The sequence below is a fragment of the Falco rusticolus genome, chromosome 9 (assembly GCF_015220075.1).
Source record: "Falco rusticolus isolate bFalRus1 chromosome 9, bFalRus1.pri, whole genome shotgun sequence".
Lineage (NCBI taxonomy): Eukaryota > Metazoa > Chordata > Aves > Falconiformes > Falconidae > Falco > Falco rusticolus.
Window position 1 is genome coordinate 47,194,673 of NC_051195.1, and position 19,127 is coordinate 47,213,799.

General features: G+C 49.2%; 1 protein-coding gene across 3 annotated transcripts in view; it reads left to right on the plus strand.

Annotated features, from left to right (window-relative positions):
* Nucleotides 1-19,127, plus strand: part of GPSM1 (G protein signaling modulator 1) — an 83,033-nt gene that overhangs the window by 43,976 nt on the left and 19,930 nt on the right. For 2 of the 3 annotated variants that reach the window (XM_037399960.1, XM_037399958.1), the window contains exons 10-11: nt 7,202-7,272; nt 10,641-10,820. In XM_037399960.1, coding sequence (XP_037255857.1) covers nt 7,202-7,272; nt 10,641-10,820 — 251 coding nt within the window. The remainder of the gene's footprint in view (nt 1-7,201; nt 7,273-10,640; nt 10,821-19,127) is intronic. The other variant, XM_037399961.1, reaches the window with a different exon arrangement.

Sequence of the window (19,127 nt, forward strand, 5' to 3'; positions counted from 1 at the left end):
TCGTTCTTTGACCTGGATTGCGAACACTTTATTTGCAAATAAGCATTATTCCAGCCTTGCTCAATTAGAGAAAAGCTAATGCCCATTGCATGTGTATGGGAATACTGAAATCAAAGATGCGCCCAACCTCATGGCAATTAATAGTAGTTGTAAGGCTACAAGATGTAAAATCAACTTGTACTCAAAGATTGCAGCTTTCCTGAGCTATGTGGTTTTGCTGCCTTGTCCCATCTCTGTCTTCAAGGAGGACTTTTGCTTAAAGGCTTACCTCTTCCATGTGAATGTGAAGGCTGTTCTGGTGTGGGGTCTGGAGTGTCTATTATTCTCCCCGCCTGAGAAGCCTGTGCTAGCTGCTCACCCTGGATGCAGCCAGACGTCCTGAGGCTCTTGGGTGCCATATAGATGTGCAGTGCTGCTGTTACTTTCAGCCAGTTGTTCAGCTGTCAGACTGGATTCTGGAGGATGTAAAACTCTGGTGACATGTACACAAAGCATCTTCTGCCAAATCAGGCAGACGAGCATCTTGATTCCAAAGTAATTTCTCTTTATTAACTGCATATTGTATATACTTCTCTTTTTTAAAGGAAGAGTTTTGCCACGGAGAAAAAACCTGCAAAATTGTTATTCCAGAGAAGGTTTTTGTAGCGCTCAGGATCTGTCTGGAAGGCTGATATTTGCTCAGCTGTGTGCTCTCTGTGTGCCAATGAATACAGCACATCAGAGCAAACATGCTGGAGCCTGATCTTCCCAGCAGAAGAGGCATTGCTCCTGTCCTTTTGGCTCCCAGTTCTGATAATGGAGACCTGAGGATGGAGGGCCTTGCATGGGACCAAAATGTTCCTGAGCGAGTCTGATGTGACACCACATTGAAAAACAACCTCCTGACAGCTTTCCCCAGCCCTTAGTTATGGATTGACTTGATTATTTTCGTGTGTACTATCCTTTCTGTTACCAGCCATGCCCACTTTTGGCTTTTGTCTAGACCCTGCAGCCAGAAAACCCCTCAAATAACTGATAGGCAGAAAAATGTTGTTTTGCCCATTTAGCCCTATCCTCAGACACAGAAGGGTTCAGAGCTGTCAGGATTCCCCGAGTCCTTTCCTGTCTAAAGGATTTGGGGGGTAAGCAGATGGTCCTTTCCATGGACTGACACACAACAGCTTGGTGCCAGAATTTTATGGCACAGCCATAAATAACTGGTACTATTTGCTTGCTTTATTTAGAGAAAAGTATTGTTCTATGCTGGTAACAACTGGGAAAACAAATGCCAGCATTTATCATGCAAGTGCTGGCAATAATAGAGGTCAAGTGGATTTATAGTGCCAGAACCCATTATGTGTTTGAAGACTAATTAAAGCTTTAAATGTTATGCTTCCCTGTCCCCTGTGTTGTCCCCCCACTGCTTTTCTCGCTGATCCGCTTGATTTTCCACACTCCACCCCACCCCTTTTCCTCTTTAGAGAGCTTGCTGTAATAACGAAGCACTAGCTTGACAGAGCTTTCCTGATTAGATGTCAGTAGCCTATGATTTGAGATGCTCTGTGAGCATGTGGATTGCTGGACTGTATCTCCATTGTCACTTCTGAGCTTGGAAGGGTTTACCAGACCAGTTTTCTACCCCAAACAACTGGCTGGCTGGTCTAATTTAATCATATTGAACAATATTTAGAGTTGTCTGCCAAAATAAAGGTTATGAAATGCTTTGGTCTGCACAAATGTGAGGAGACGTTGTCCTGGGCTGGAAGACCTCACCCAAAAGACAAGTCAGTATCTCAGTTAATAGAGGTACAGAGAGAAATGACCTTTTCATGAGAATACGGCAAGTGGTTATGCCAAGATTTGTCGTGTTCTTTGGGGTGCAAAGCTTGTGCTCTGTGGGGTAGCTGCTGCCACCGAGCTGTATGCACTGCTCAGCCAGGGGCACTGGAGGCAGGGGGGATGATGCTGGCCATACAACCTTTCCCTCTTGGTCTTCTGTGGAGTCCACTGTCAGGTTTAATTCTGTTTCCTCTGGTACAGCCACCCCAGAGGGATACAGTGTGTTCCCGGCCTGCAAATAGAACTGTCGCTCGATCTGCATCGCGGGGGGGGTGGGGGGTTTGCTTCCTCTCAAAGCGGGATGGAGTAGGCAGCTCTCCAAGCTGCTGGAGATGGGGGAGAGCCTAGGAGTTATCAAAGCACATGTCAACTTGATGAGAGCTCCTGGCAGGACTCCCTGCGTTGCTGCTACACATGTTCTGCTCAATCTTGTCAACTCTGAAATCTCAGGAGCACCAGTTGGATATGGAGACTGTCCATAGAGGAACAGAACTCTGCCCAGGTTTGCCCTACTGCAAATTTACATGGGATGATCCCATCACCATCCTATGATAAAACACTTCCTTGTGTTTTCTGTAGCAGCATCTCACTGTAGCAAGGTACTGCTAGAGAATTTTTGCTGCGTGAGCATTTCTCCTCAAAACTGCACCCTGAAAGCTGGGGACTTGCCTGTTGGAGTACCTGCCTGTGGCAAGGAAGAATGTCCTTCCCTCTGGAGACCATACTGGTCCTGCCTTTCCAGGCGTCATGAAGCTGGTGACAGGGGCATAGCCTCTCCATCAGACGTGCAGTGCCCAATGTAGATCTACAATGATCAGCTTAAAAAGCCCAAGAAAAGTAGGGAGCGTGCACTACCACACTTCTGGCTGTGAGGTTTCTAGATAAATGTTCCTGTATCCATGTTGTTGCAGGTGGCACAAGGATGTGCAGAGGGACCCACCCCCATTTCTGCAGGGTAGGTGTGTGAGGCAGAAAAAAGATGGGTCTGAGTGGGTATCTGGCATGGATACGTTGGGTTGGTGAACCAAAGGCAGAAGAATAGGGAGCCCTTGTGAGATGTGGGGTGTGTGAGGGAGCTGGGGGAAGCGAGGATGTCTCGTATGCATGCAGGCAAGCACAGAGGCATCACCCTCTGCTCTGTTGCAGTGAACTGCCCCCTCCTCAGAGTCCATTGCTGCCTTCCAGGGAAGGAGGGAGGTGACTGCTTCATCGAGTTTTGAAATACAAGAATGTGAAAACCGTTAAACTCACCTCAGGAACAAAATTGCAGAAGCAAAAAGTAAAAACAATCCCCTTGCTTCATGGTGGTGTTGAGATCACGGGCTGGGGTGAGGGGCAGGGAGAGATTTTGAAAAAAAATATTTTAAAAAGAAACAACCACCCTGGGCCTGAGCAGTGAAAAGAACAGCATCCGAGGAGCTCCAGGAAAACAAGGCATGAATGCAGCCAGTCAGTACCGTTGCTCAGCTGATGTTCACAAGAAGGTTTCAACTTGCTCTATTAGAGATCTCAGTAAACCTTAAAGACAGAGAGAGCATTTAGAAATGCCCCTGAGGTTTTCCGTTACTCTGCAGTAAGCTTGGTAAACATGCCAATAAATACTGGAGAGAGAGGAAAAAACCTTCCAGAGGAACAGACTCAGGTTTTCAGCTGCTCAATCTTTTGCATCCACGGCTGCTGCTGACTTTGTTGATCGGCACTGGAGAGACAGGCAGAGTTGAACTTTTGCTGAGTGTTAGGCAGTGTTGCAGGTATTTCTGGGAGAAATAACTTGAAGGAGGCTGAAAGTTACTTCTGGAGCCATCTGAGGGAATGTCCTGGTCAGAGGTGGAAAGTTAATGGGACTCCTCCTGTCCTGGGTTGCTTGTGAGTATGGAAATCTTTCTGCTTTCCTGGAAAATGAGTACACGCAGGCTCCCGCGCCCATCTGCTGTGGAGCAAAGGGGAGACGCTCCCACGCTTGCAGGAAAAAACCTGCCTGTGTCGATCTGGTTTACGACAGCCTTGATTGATAAGTAGCCTCTTAATTTTTCTAGCTGCTTGTTTTAATGGTGCTGTTTGTTCCACCCGCGGGACAGCTCGTGGTGAGTGGGGTGGCAGAACCATGGGCTTTCATGAGGCCAGTGCTTGGCCCCGGCACTGGTTGTGTTTTCTTCTGGAAAAAAAAACAGCTGAGTTGGATGGCTCTGAAGTTGAGTTTGTAACTCCTAACTGCTTCCTCGCTGTAACTCCTAACTGCTTCCTCGCTGTAATTCCTAACTGTTCAACTGAATGCGAAATCCACGTGGTAACAGCTGAACACCAGCATCAAAACAACTGGAAAAGACAAGTTGTTCTGCATGCCCCAATGCTGGGCTAGACTCAGCTGACTACGTATATTAAATTAACAAAGAGGAAGGCAGGTTTTCTCAGATCAGAGATAAATGGTTTCTGGCCAGTGGTTTAATGCTACTGCAAATGTACAAAAGCACCTGAGGATGGAGGTGTATAATTAATGACTCTTTAGACTGTTGGAAATGATCTGTGTTGATCTAATCAGACGCACTTCGCTTCTTTCTTGCTTTCCTGGAAGTGGCCGTTAAAAGCCGCTGTGACGCACGCTCACTTCCAGATGCTGGCCTCGCCTCTTGGGCATTGCTTTGAAACCCAAATATACCATCTCATTAAGTGTTTGTAGGTGGCTTTTATTCCAGACCCGCTTTGCTGCTCCATACATAAGACTGTAGGTTATTCTGAGGGGAGCTGAGAGCCATGAGCAGCTCTAGCAACATCCAGAACGTCCTCCTGCACAACGGGGAGCCACTGGCCACAACCCACCGCTGCCTGTACTTCGCTGAGCTCCTGCCTGACACCGTGGCAGCAGCTAAAAGCCCTTTGCTTGTTTGGCAGCATGGGAGGAGCCCAGGGGTCAGCAGCAGCCACCCTGCTGCTCCACAGCCACCTCATCTGTGCTGGTGCCCACAGGCTGTTGGTGGGAGCGTGGCAGAGCCATGGGAGCTGGGTGGGGGGTGCCTTGTGTCTCCCACTAAGGTGGTGTGGGGACTTTGGCTTTGGTTAAGAGCTTGGGGTCCTGTCAGCGGACAGCTGGTATCGCTGCTACCCTGGGGGAGCGTGAGGTTGGGTGGCATTTAGTGTGTGGGAGTCCTGCATGGGGTGAAGTGGTGGGTTGTGCCTGCCCTCGGGGAGCGGTGCAGCTCTCACTGTTTTATGGTGGGAGAGGGCTCAGGCTTGGTCATTTCTGCTGTCTTCAGGCTGAGTGTCCATCCAGCCTGTGGTAATCCCTGTGTTCAGCTACCAAATAACCGTATCGTTCCGTTGGTATCCAACAGCACGAGCCTTTGTCAGCCTGCTCACAGGAGGTGTTTTAAGATATGTTAGTAAATGTAAGGTGCCTTGGATAATATATCTTAATAAGCATAAGCACAGACTGAAATAAAAATGGTAAAACCAAGAGTTCTGCCTGCTTTGTTGAGGGCAGCAAGGTCCTTTTTTCCTGCCTGCTCCAAAGGGATGGCAACCCCATGTCTGAACAGTTGCCAGTGTCAGCAGCAATTGCTGACGTTCCGGGATCAAATCCTGTTGTTACTGAGCTGCTGCCAAGTGAGTTAACTGCCTTTGCAAGGTGGAAGGGGGTAGAGTTTGGTAGAAATGACAGCTGCTTGTGACATGTTTTCCTTGCTCTCTGCGTATTCGCATCAATATCTGTTCTGCACCTATTCACCAACCCTGATGTCAATCCCTGCTGAACTCAAAGCCTAGTCAGTACTGAAGTCACCTTAAAATGAAGCTGGTGCTAATGTGCTTTTGGGAGTAGAGAGGCAGAAACGTGCAGAAATACTTGGCTGATTTGAGGCTTTATGGCCGCAAGAAGTAAATCACTTCAGGATAGCGAGGGGCAGTGAAATTACCTTCAGGTCACTTACCACTAATAGGCAGACTTATCACTAGGATCCTTAATGAAGTCCCAGCTGGTCTGAGCTTGTCTTGCATCTCATGAAGCTGAGCGAGGTTGAACTTTTCAAAGCAGCGGTGTCTTTGGAGTTGCTGCAGTTTAGATATAACTATGGTCACACCTGGAGCCCTGGCTGAGCTGGATGTGTGTTAGTGCAGGAATCCCTGCTACCTGCTGGCTTTGTCCGTTTAATCCCCATGTTCTGCTTACAGTTAGTCTTGAATGGGTTTATGAATTTTGTGCCTTCTCTGTCATGAAGTTTCTCTAGTGAGCAGCTCAGTGGCACCCTGGGTTCAAACAGGGTCCACGGGGGCTGCTGTAACGTAAGCAACGGTGCTGTTAGGTGGTGGTGGGAAACTGGGGAATCTTTAGGTTTGGTGGGTTTGCTGTTGCAAGAACCACAGAAAGCTCAGCCGTTTCCGTTCTCAGGGCTCAGCACAGGGATGGGTTGCAATTCACATGCATTCATTCGCCCTCCCCCAGGATTTCCCCTGAAGCTTGGAAGCTGTCATGGGACCTGGAGTCGAGAGCTTTCATTTCTGCCCTGTTTGGTGGTGCTGGTGCGGGATGTCATGTGGTGCTCAGCAAAACTGAATCTTCAGGAAAGGAGGAGCAGGAGGGCAGAAGTTTTCCCAGATGCGTGGGGAAGCCATCCCAGGGCCATTTTGCAAATCCTGGCTATTAGTGAGCGAGGCAATAGCAGCTGGAAGCAGGCTGGAGGGAGAAGTGGAGGTAAAGAGAATTTGGAAAGAGGAGTCGGAGCTGAACTACGTTTCACCCACCGTTATTGCTGAAATAGTACATTGAAATGAATTTTATGAAATCTCATATGAATACCACAAACTCTGCTAAATTTTGATTTCTCAGTCAGGTTCAGGGCGAGGTTTTGCTCCCCTTAAGGCTGGGCCTATGGCAGTTAGAAAACATTTGCTCCTTCACTTTGTTTTTTCGTCCTTGTGACTGTAGAGAAAACTCAAAGCTGCATCCCAGATACATTCTTTAAAATCACAAAGATAAAGTAACAAATTCACAGATGTATTATAACTATATTTTTGTTATGATTTTTCTCAATGTCAGTCCCATGACCTTTGTGGTTTAGTGTGGGGTTTGTAACTCCTGAATTCCAGAGATCCCATTTGAGAATCAGGGTCATAGTGTGACCCGGCTACTGGTTTGATAGCAAAAGCCTCATGCAGCCCTAGCTGTTGCTGACCCTGCTGTGATAGTGTTTTGAAAAAGACCCAAAACAATAGAGGGGAAAAAAACCAGTCCACATTGGAATCTCAAGGACAGCACAGCTGCAACATCCCATCCTTTTGACTTTGTAGTTAACAGGAGCGGAGGATCTGCCATGGTTTGAATTTTATCTGTGTGACATTAGTGCTGTCAGTGAGTGACATGCTCCTGATGCAAGAGTGCGTTGTTTTGCAGGAGCCAGGCCAAAGAGACTCCAAAGGAACAGCATGGACAGCTTAGACCTCCTGAAGTTCCCTTCTGAAAAGGTAAGCAACCATGTCTGGCCTATCAGTAGGAATCTGTAATGGCTTGTTGACTGGCTTCGTTTGCAGGGAAGTATGCAATTAGCAGATATGTTGGAGTCAATGGGATTAACCAGAGAGGGCTTCTAGAGAGCTTGGAGGAGGGGAACAGCTGGTCTAACTGAAAAGGCACTTAACAACTGAAAGCTGAAAAATCCACTTTATGCTTTTTTTTTTTTTTAAAAAAAAACAACCAAACAACACCAAACCAAAAAACCAAAACCACAAACAGCAAACCTGTATTGAGAGGATAATCGTTAGCATTTTAGCTTCTGTGGTGGCTGGTGGCCAGTCTCAGTGCCTTATTAGCCCAGCAGAGTGTTGTGTTCAGCACAGGTCGGGAAGGGGAGGTCAGAAGCAGGAGATGGTGCGTGGCAGGAGGCAGAGGTTTTGTTCCAAGTGGCTCTAAGGGTTGCCTCTGCTCCGCTTCACTGCTGGAAGTGTCAGATCCAAGCAGATCAGTATTTTCTCAATCTCCCCAGGGCAAAGGCTGTTTCTAGTCAGCTGGGAAGGCACTGAGCCTTTCTGCCTACAAGGATCATCTAAGTTTCTCAGAAAATCCTGCACCGGATCGCTGGATGTGCCCAGCAGCAGGCACTGGTGCTGCCATGAGGCTCGGTCATGTCTGTTGGCAGAGGAGGTGGCCAGGCGGGCAGCCGTGCTCTGCCTTTGCCTAAACACCCCAGTAAGCACTGGGGGCTCAGACAAAAGCTCCTCCTTGAATTAACTCTGGGAGTTAAATGCCAAACACACTTACATACTTTTATTAATTCTTTCAACTGCCCGTTGGCCATTTTGGTTCCTGCCTGCTTTAACCAGTGCAACTCCATCTCGGGTGTTGATAGCAGGGACAGCAATGCCCGACGTCAGGGAGACGTTTGATCGTGTATCCTCATTGGATACACAACCCACAGCCCAGAGGGTTGGCAGGGAGAGTTTTGATGTGTGATGTGCTGCTAATGCTGTTTGTTTCCTACTCTTTGCTGTACAAACTGAACCTCGTTCAATAGTTCAGGCAGGGTTGTGGGATTTCACAGGGCGGATGGAGTAAACAGGAGCTGTGGGTAGTTTGTAACTGTGGAGTCAGGCATGAGTAGTCCCATTCTCCCTGCCATGGTCCTGTGGGGTGTGTGTGAGTTCACCTCTCCTTGCAAGGCTGTTTTGGATGTAATTCCCCTTTCTCTTTGCTGCTGCTCCCATGATTACAGTCATGGGAGAGGGTTGTTTGCTTCAAGCTTGCTGTGGTGAGGGTGATAAAATTATAAAAAATACATCACTGGACTGAACTGTGATCTCTCCAGCACCCTTCTGTTATTGTCTCACCCTCTCTGCCCATCATCTCTGCTAGAGATAGCCTTCAAAGTCAGCAGGGACCTCTGTCACTGCACAGGCCAGGAGCTCTTGTCCAATGCCTCTGCATGGAGTCATGCGTCTGGGTAGAGTGTATCTTCCAAGAAGCACCCTCATCGGTTCTGAATGTCCTAGCATACAGCGTGAACAGTGCTTCCCTGATCTTACTGCCCTCTCCAACCTGTGCCTTACTCCTTGTTCTGAGCTTCTCTGGTTTTAGCTCCCAGCCATTGGTTCTTGTTTATTCCTCTCTCTACCAGGCTAAAAATCTCTTCATCACATGCTGTTTTTTAGCCTGAAGGTGCTTGCGTGCTGTAATTGAGTCATCTATTCTTTTTGTCATGAACTAAACAGTTTGAGGGCTCTAACTAAGGCAGTAAGGCATTGTAAGGCAGTTTCTTTCCGGTTCTGAAATCCACTTTTGTGGCTGCTTTTCAAAATGTGGACGCCAGCCTCGCTGCAGTTGGTCCCATCAATAGCATCTAGGGAAATGAATCTCTCTGTACTTGTTCTCACTGTTCCTGTTTGTATTGCAAGGAGTAGAAAAGTCATTTTGGCTACAGCATCCCACTGTGCTGTTGTTGTGCAGTGACTTTGGATCCTGTTCAGTATCCTTGGCTTTTCAGTCTGTGTGCCCTTAAATCCCAGCCTTGGGTCATCTCCTGAGCTGTACTTGAGATTCTTTCACCTGCAAGTAATTGTAATTGCTGTAGTGAGGATACCCTGGGGAGTCCCCTCAGCGCTTTATGTATGATGAAGAGGTGGTTTGCAGCCCCGAAGCGCTGAAGCCCAAAGCTTCAAGCAGGTTTTAGCACTCGGTTCCCACAGGTTACACATAAAGTGCCTGGTGCCTTTAATAAGTGACTTTGGAGCCAAATGCTGAATACTCCTCTGGTACCTCTGTACGAGAGCCTCATCTGTGTGACAGCAGTAATGAGGCTGTTATGATAATACAGGCAGGGCCATTAGCTCAATTCCAGTCTTCTGACAGAGAAGGGATAGAGCTGCGTGCGTCGTAAGAGATGGAGATGACAAGGGGGGAGCCAGGCACGGGGCAGGATAAAAACTTTGAGACATGTAAACTGTCACTTCAGTTTCCCCGTGCTTTACACAGGGGTGATAATCCTGTATTTTATATGTCTGTGGGAGCACGGAACACAAGCATTTAAGAGAGCAAAGGAGAACAGCAGTGAGAGGACAGGGGGCTGCTTGTGATCGTCTGCTGTAGTTAGCCACGTCACCCTGCGGTCCCCATGTGCTCTGCTGGCGTGAGGGTTGGCAGAAGAGCTGAATGGGACCCCAACCATTCATTAGGAAACGGCTGGATAAGGGCCCTTCTTGCTGAAGACAGTGGGAGACACTGTGTCAGGCCATGCAATATTTGTGCTGGGAGCTGGATCCTAGAGGTGGGAAGTGCTGTGGAGCATCTAGCATAGCCATGTCCCCTGGGGCATGGTTGGGTTATCCATGGTGCAGTGTGGGCTGCTGCACAGCTGGCGCTGGGGAGAAGTGAGGAACAGCAAGTGGAGGGACTGGGGCCAAGAGTTTTGTATCCTGGGCAAGATGGAAGAGGTTTTTTATGAGCGTAGTTGCCAGAAATCGCTAGCAGCAGCGACTGCTTCTGGACCTTTCATCCATCATTCCTTATGCCTATAAATAAACCAGCCATGCTTCTACCTGCATCCTTTTTTTTTTTTTTTTTTTTTTTTTTTAAGAGGATGCTACTTCTCCCTGTGGAGAAGTTGACTACTGTGTGTTGTTTGGGTGATGCTTCCTCTCCACTCATTAAAATCACACACGGCAGAGATGGCCAACATGTCCTCATTCAGCTCTGCACATGACAAGTGGCAACTCACACAATCTAAACTCCACATTAACTTCTTGCTTCTGTGCGTCTCCTGTTCTGTGGCTACTTGCCAACAGATCTCCATGTAAACCAGAGAGAGGCAATTTGTGCAATGACTGTTTCTTGCTTTCCCAAGGACCAGAATGGGGACAGCCATTACATGGGAGACCTGAAGATCTCAGGAAAAGAGTTCTTGTCATTACCTGCGAGGTCAAAGAAATACCGGGAGCATCAATCCAGTTCAGAGAGAAAGTCTCAGGGGTCAAGTACCTCGCCACTGGATACCAGTGAAGTCCGAGTCCAGGTGTCACAGTCGGTAGGAAGATGATTTTTTTTTTCCTCAAATACTGATCTAGGAGTTTCTTATAGCATGTCTGTTCTTACCTCTTTTCTAACCTGGTATGGGGATGACAGTGTGGTCTTTTGGCTGGAAAACAGAGCCTGCATCTGGCTCTGCTGTTGACTGTTTGGGCAGCTGAAGGCAAATCATTTTGTCTTTTTGAGCCTCAGCATAACTGTGTGTTTAAATGATGAATTGTACCAGCCGCCATCGTGAACTGGTTTTTAAGAGCTTGGTATTTAGTGGTGGTATTTGTAACCTCTTGAGGGATGGGAGTCTGGACCTGAACTTTCCCGAGTTTGGGACTGTCAGAATGTGATGCCTTGAATTCCAGAAGAGCACAGCAATTTGGACTCCTTGCTTTGTGGAGCCTACTTGTTCAGTCTCCTGGGATTCATGAGGAGTGGACTTGTTGTCTTCAAGAAACAGAGCCCCTTTCAGGTTTTTGATGAACAATCAGGAATGCTGGTTGCCTTTGCCAAACCTGGGAACTTAGATATTGTTCACTCTCACCTCCTGGTCACATTGGTGGCCCTCAGAGTGGCAATGTGCAGGGTGGTCTCTTTGAATTCCTCAACCGTTAGGCAGAGATAGAAAATCATGGTCTAAGAGCTTCTCTTTGGAAGCAGCTTAGGTGGAACATATTTCCTAAAGAGCAGAAGCTGGCCAGAGGAGCTGGCCCTGATGTCAGTGCTTTATGGGTTACTGGCATGCAGCCGGTCCTGTGTTAGGGTTGAAGAGCTCTGCCTCAGTCTGTGCTTGGTTCCCCAGTAGGTGGTGGAGATCCATACCCTGGAACAATTGAGCTGTTTGTTAGGCCGTTGTTTTCCGGTTGTGTTGATGTTGATGTTGTGACACATGGCAAATCCAGTGTACTGGGCAGGTTTCCTGCAGCTGTGTTGGTTTTGCTCGCAGCCCTGGAGACAGGGATCACACCCACAAACCATGGCATTTTTCTGGATCATTGTTGGGAGGGGGCTTGGAGATACTTGGACTCAGTATCTTGAGTGAGAAGCCCCAAGTCCTCAGCTTTTTGTTGCCAGGAGATAGGGAGCATAACAGCAAAGATTTAATGGTTGCACGGGTGCTTGAAAGTATTTGGGCTCTTGCTTTATATTGAGACTGTAACATGCTATCACAGTCCTGTGATCATGCAGTGATTCCAGATGGAATAAATCCAAGCCAGGAAAGATAGGCCTATTTTTTCTTGGCATTTAAGGAAAGCAAATTAAAATATTTTCATGCTGGGTAAGAAAGGGTCTGAGCTGCAGAGCTTGGGATGAAGCCTGTCTGTAGAGTGGGGGTGCTTGAGAGTGTTTCTAGCACTGAATCCTTTGTTCCTGGTCTGCGGATCACGGGGAGAACATACCCTGCTGTACCTGTGTGTGTGTGTGCGTATGTACACATCCCTTTTTGACCACAGGCATTCCTAATTTCCAGTTCCGTGACCACTGGAGACAGGAACTTTGCACCAACTGGGTTTTTTTTAGACTTCTCTGAGCTCATTCTTCACTCCCAACAGTGCTGATGGAAATGGTCTAATAGGAAAAGCATTTCCTACTGCTCACCGGTGCAAACACGATCATTGAGAAGGAAAACAAAGCTCTTCTGAGCCAGAAAGAAGACAGGAGCATGGGGGCATCCAAGGCAATACAAAGGCAGAAAAAAACACGCTTCTGCTAAAAGTAGCCTTGTATTTTTAACTCAGACGTTCAGCCAGAAACCAAACAAAGCCATGCTCCATCAAGAGCAAGGCCAAAAGCATTCCTCGGGAGTGTAGCTGTGAGTACATAGGCTGTGTCTAAGAAAAGGCCCCATGGGACACTGGCCAACCACTGGTGACCTCTTGACAGCACACATGGGGTTTTGGTGAATGTCCGTGAAAGAGCGAGTGAAGACGTGGACATGCATACCCCAGTTGCAGGAGGTGGCTCTCAGACACCTGGTTTTGTTTTGTGCTGTTCCTGACTGATGGAAGTGTGTGAGCAGGCGAGGGACACGCTGCTCCTCCCATCCATCCTTCAGGGGCTGGGTGACCATGCAGCAGGGATGCAAAAGGGTTTGCACTTGCAGAGTGGTGGCTGAGGCTCTACTTGGTTACTGCAGTGGTCTTCTTGTGTCAGCTGTTCTTCCAGGGCCAGTTCCCTGTGTGCCCTGGCTTTGCAGCGTGTGTGTTAGCTCCCCACTTGCTCTGGATTTGCGAGCTGAGCCTCCAGAGTCCGTTTGGAGTTCAGTTCCCAGGCACGTCTGGTGCACGTGGTAGTGGAACAGCATACAGTGAATTCAACAGGACATGCAGGGCAGTGATGTGGGGGGGAAAAAAAAAAATCTTCCTCCTTGCAGACACTGAACATGTCCCATTCTATCCCAAGAGAGAATAGATCAATGCACTCTTCGGTGCTCATGGCTGGAGGAGAAGAGTGACTACCTGTCTTACGTTTTAAAGAATGCCCCTTATTTGTTATCTAATGGACCATAGTCCATATCCCATAAAAATGACAATGACAAGTGTTTTATTGGATTTTTCTTCAGGCCAGTAGCTATACAGAGTTACGTAGCACAATCAGCTTGCAGTCTTGGCAGGCAGGTGCTCTGAATGGCAGAGGGGAGTTTGCTTAGTAAAATGCAGGTGGGATGCCGAAGCCTCCCAGCATCACGCTCGGCAGGGCATCCTGCCATCCTTAAATGCCAGGAAGGCCAGAGCACCCAACTAGGTTTTGCCGCTGCCGGTGCACCCACAAAGTGAAGGCAGGTGTACTTTATATCCCCTTTCCAAAATTTTTCTGAAACACCCTCCGAAATCCAGGAGCTCTTCAGAAGCCGGAGCTGGAGAGGCTCAGGAGGCGTTTGAAATGGTGCCCTGATCCCTGCAGTGCCTGGCGGTGCCATGTGCATGCCGTTTGTCCAGGCACAGGAATCAATGGTCTGTCACCCCTATTGCAGGCAACAGAGCCCTGCCGGCACATGGCTTACGCCAGCTGGTTGTCATCAGACCATGCCCAGCCACACGAGAGACCCTTCAGAAAGGGTTGTTTTGCCAGGAGAACGGCTCTGCAGCATGTTCTGGTGGACAAGGCTGGGTCACTTCAGGTGAATTTTGTTTTCTGTCGGTGCTCCCAGCTGACAGTTCTGCTAGCCTGACTTTGTAGCATAGGCCAGACCTCAGAACATTTAAAGTCAGTGTCATCTTGCAAGTAGTTGCCAAAAGCAATGCAACCCATTGCCTTGTGTTCTGCTTTTGTCCCTGTCTGTCAGGAGGCTACCGGGGCTGCGTCAGTCTGTGTAGGGGAGCGTGGGTGGGCTTTTCTGAAAAGCTGTAATTTCTATCCATGGGAGCCTTTTTAATCAAATGTAGCAAACCCCACCCAAGACGGAAGAGAAGCTTTCCCTGGTCAGGCTGTTTAGGCAAGAATCCCTCGAGATGCCTCATTTTGTGAATACTCAAAGCAAAAATCCTCTTTAATCCATCAGTCAACAGCAAGTCCTTAAGTAGAGGGGAGTCTAATGGTTGATCTAAGGTGCTTTTATGGGATGCCACAATACCTGCTGTCCCATCAGGAGGCATGAGTTCAGACGGTGCACGTGGTCCTGTGTGCTGCTCTCCCACGGTCATTTTGCAGAGGGAAACCGAGGCTGTGTGCAGGGATGCCCAGGAAAAAAAACTCATCCCAGGACTGCCAAGCCCCAAGCCGAGTGGTGTAATCTCAGGATAAGCCCTACTGTCAACACAGCCACTGACCTCCTTCCAAAGGGGCTGTGCTGCAGTGGGCAGGTCCCAGGGACAGGGTGCAGTGCCTGAATCAGAGCTTGCTGGGTGCTGGGTCCCTGCCCATCTCTCCCTCTGTGCGATGGGGTAATGCTGCTTCCCTGCCTACCCTCGGGAGGTTACAGAGGCGTGATGATGGCTGTAAAGTTGTTTGAGCTTCGGATGGCAGGAGCTTGTGGTGGTGTTACTAACTTTGGTGATGATGATGCTAATTACTGAGCTGCTGGGAAACTCCCCATGGGAGGAGGCGGGAGAGGGGAGGGGAGGCAGGGAAAAGTGAAGGGAGGCAAAGTGAGCTTGGGGATGGAGAAGAGCCTGTCCCTGCTGGCTGCTCTGTCAGGCCGTGGGAGAAGGGCTCAGCCTGTTGGCAAAGCGTGGGGATGCTGGGATGGATAGGAGAAGCCATGGCCCAGGCGCTGCATAAGGTAGGAGAGTGTGCCAGGGCTGCGGCAGGTCCCTCCCTGCAGCCAAGACCTTCCTGCCAGTGCTGTGCGAGATGCTGGTGGTACACGCGATGGAGAGCTCGCACAGGAGGGTCACCTTGCTGGTGGGGCAGAGGTGGGCTTCCTTACCCCTCCCGTGGCCCTGTGGAATGGGGGAATTTGCCGGCCATGGCTGGTGGTCACTGGGAGGAGAGGGACTGGCACTGCCAGGCTCTGAGGGATGGGCAAGGACAGGGTCCTCTTCACCTTGGAGGTCGGGTCTGGAGCTCCCATGGGAATACTCAGTGCTGTGAGCGTCTGGTTCTCCACAGGCAGAGCAAAGGCGGGTTTGGCCTGGGAGAAGCTGGTGAGGGTGAGACATACTTGGTCACATTTCCTCTCTGGTGCAGCAGAGCCATCAGCAAAAGTAGCCGTGTTAGAGCTCGGTCCCTGTGCCTGCAGTTGCAGGCAGCCAGATCCGAGCTCCCTGGAACTCGTGCACCGTACACCTGAGTTTCCTCTCTTTTAAAAGTAACATCAAAGCAGAAGGTTTTGTACCACATGAAGCTTGCAGACATCAAAGACTTGCTCATAAATTTAACCCCTCTGCTCCTCTGTGGAGGAGGTCATAACGCTTTGGCTTTTGATTGCCTGGGTAACAGCTGTGTTTATAGGGTTAGTAGGATGTGATCTTTCTAAGACTTTGAAAATATCAGAGGTTGTGCGTCCCTCATCCCCCCCTTCTGAGAGAGCAACCACTGTGGAAAAAGGAGAGGGTCCATGGAAGAAAGGGGCTGTGTATTCCTGAAAAGACTGCCTGGGGAGGGGCTGAGGACCTGCCCCAGTTCTGGGCCTTGTGTTGAAGGTCAACACAAGTCTCTGAGGTCAACGGGACTGTGCACGTGCCAGAGTTCAATAAAGTGATAAAGCACTTTATTGGGTCGAGGTCCGACAGTTGAAGCAAGAACCATGGGAAGGGGTAAGGATCAAACCCAGCCCTCTCACCTCCTTGGGGATCCGTGCTCTAGAAATGGTCCTGTTCTTCTGGACCCTCCTCTTCCCAGGGGAGCGCATCAGCTCGAGGGAGCGCTTCCTCGCCCTTCAGAACCGTCCCCCACCCTGTCCTCAGCAAAGACCGTTTATAGTCAAGAGAAAGAGGAGCCATGTTTGATTACAGTGATGACTTGCAGAGATGAGTTGCTGATGTATTTAGACACTGAACAACTCGCAAGCACGCTGCATCGCCAAACATTCCCTAGGACAGATGTTTTTATAAGACCTTTTTTATGATTACAGTGAGAAGCAACCATAAAAGAAGGGAAAATTTTGTAGGGAAAATCTTCCCACCCCAAAAGCAGGTTGCCAGAGCTCTTTTGATAGTTTCCTCATGATTTACTAGGGGATTGTCAGGTTGCAGGAGCTATGTACAGAGCAGATGCTTGTGGTTGAACCTCTGCGGGGCCTGCAAGTACAAGAGTTCAGTTTCTGGTGTCACTGGGCAGGGAACAGAGCTGGAGGGCAGTGTGGCATCCGTGGCAGAGCCAGGCAGGGGGGTGCTGCCTGTCCCTGCTGAATTGCACGTTGTCCAGGCAGTGCTAGGATCAGAGCCCCCGGCCATCCCCTGTGACTGCGCTGTGGAGTGCAGAATTGGCCAGATGGATGCTGAGGTGCAAGGATAAATACAGCCTCAGGGGTTTCCTCCTGGACACTTGCGCTGTGGCCCCAAAGCATCTTTTCCCTGGTTCTCTTATATTATTTGAGAGAAGATTAAACTGATACTTCCTTGCAGTCCCTCAGGAGCTAGAACACGGAGGGGTTGCACCAGGCAGCCTTTGCTGCTCGATGGTGGCTGTCAGTGCATCTTCCCTCTCAATTTTAAGATGAGGGTAGCCTCTTTGTCTCATTGATGTGTAAACTACTGCAATGCAAAGGCAGTGCAAATGCACACCCTCCTTTATCCCACAGCCTTTATGTTTTGCTTAACTGCATGGGTATAATTATGCCATTATTGTTGGTCAGACTTTCTGGTGTAAACGTGCTCTGAGAATCCGAGAGCAAGGGGGGATGGAGAGGAAGAGAGAAGACAGAGTCAGGGAGAAGGAAGACAGCTGCTGCTAAATTTAAGACTGTTCCTATGATACCTGGAGGGTGCTGTGCTGGTGTCAGTCCTGTTGGAACTGAGCAGGTAAACACTGAACCACGGCTCGTTCTTGTAATGCTTTATTCTCCTGTTCAGTTTGTGGGACTTTCTGTAGTGCTTTGGGCAGGGGCAGACCTGGGAGAGGGGCTACACTGAGATGCTTCCTAGCTGGAGGCAGGATGCACCAGAAGACTTTCTGGAGGGCTCAAGTCTGACATGTACTGGGAGGCTTGTCCAGGGATTTGGGCTGTTTAGAGAAGCAGCCAGTGATCTGGATGCCTCCGCAGAGTCATCTTAAGTTGTCTGACCTTTCTTTCCATGTGTCTGTACGAGTCTTTCTATTAAGCTCTAGGGGTCTTCTTTTCTTTAGCTCTTCGTTGACTCAGGTGGGCTGGTTGCGCAGATGCTGCATGAGCCAGGAGAGAGTTAAAAAATGTTCTCCCAAATCTAGAAGTGCAATGGAGACAGCAAAGCCAGGGCCAAGATTCTCATGAGTTTTGCAGTGCAAAGCCGTGACATACACTGCTCCTCACAGGGACTTCGGTGCTAGCATGGGGGGCAGGGAAATAAATGGCTAGATAGAAAAGCTCTGCAAAGCAACTGCACAGAGATGGTGGGGGGAGGCAATAGCGTTTTCTGGCTTGTGCTGCCTCCGCTGCATTCAGTGCCTCAAAGGTAAATTATCAGTTTCTTCCTTAAATATTAACAGCTGCCAGGTAATGAATTCCCCCTCTCTGTTTTATAATGGCACTAAAATTGGGATTTGTCTTGGTTTTCTCTGTAATTATCCAATGAGAGTGTGTGAGTGAGAGGGAGGCATGGCAGAGCTGGGCCTTGCAGGCTCTGCTGCAGGCAAGTGTCGTGCCTGAGGGACCAAACCCAGGCACGACCATTTCCCATGGGCAGCTCCAGCGTGCGGGGCTGGGGCTGCACAAGCAGCCACGTGAGGCTTATGGGTTTATGATCCTTCATTAAGTTATTTTTTTCTCATGCAGAGGGGTGGGTTTGGAAGGTAGGCTAGCATAGACAGTTGGAGTAAAAGCCAGAATTTCCTGCCAGGCTCCTCTGCATCCCACGGAGGTGAAGGTGGTCCTGATGATGTGTGCTTGGGAAGGGTGAGTGAGGAGGGAGCAGCATCCCTGGCAGGGAGAGGTGAGGCAGGAGTTGTCCTGGTCCTCCAGAGCCCTGGGGCCAAATGCTGTGCTTGCTTCTCTCTGGGCACCCCCCTCCTCACTGTGGGTGGCACCTGTGTTTCAGACAACTCTGTGACGTGAGGTTTGGTTTTGTGAGAGACCAGATGTCTTCAAAGAGCTGTGCACAGCTCCCTGCGCTGCGCTGCTGAGTAACAGTCCGTGTTGTGCCAGTCCAGGGCTTTGCCTTTGCATCCTCTGCCTTGCTAACCTGGGTGGCCAGAGGAAGCTTCCTTTAAATTGCCCCTGCAGAGTCCAAAATGGGAGTCCAGAGACTCCGTCTTCTGTGCCTTGGGTGTAATGTAGACTGCTGCCTGGCTTGGTTGGAGAAGCAGTGATCATCTCTTTTACCCACAGCTTTTGCTTATGTGAAGGTTATGGGCACTGGATGCTTAAACCACCCTTTGCAACCAAGTTCCAGGGGTGTCTGCTCACAGCAATCGGCTTTTCAGTACCCAGGAGACTCAACTGATGCTAGTTTCATTTTTGGGAAGGTGACTGCTCTGCTATGGAGCCCCTGAAGGTGCTGTGAATGGTTTTGTCATTTCTTCATTTAAGCCAAAAAAAAGCCAGACAGTAACCTCCAGGTCACCTGCAAATATTTGACACTTTTGGGTGCTGAAGCAGCACCTTACAAGGTGCACTGTGCAGCACAGGACAAGTGTTAACTAATCTCTCCTCTTTGTCCTGCAGACAATATAGAGGACTAAAGCAGAGAAGAAAAAGAGAACCTGTCACCCGTAAGAGGCAGGTAACTCCCACACG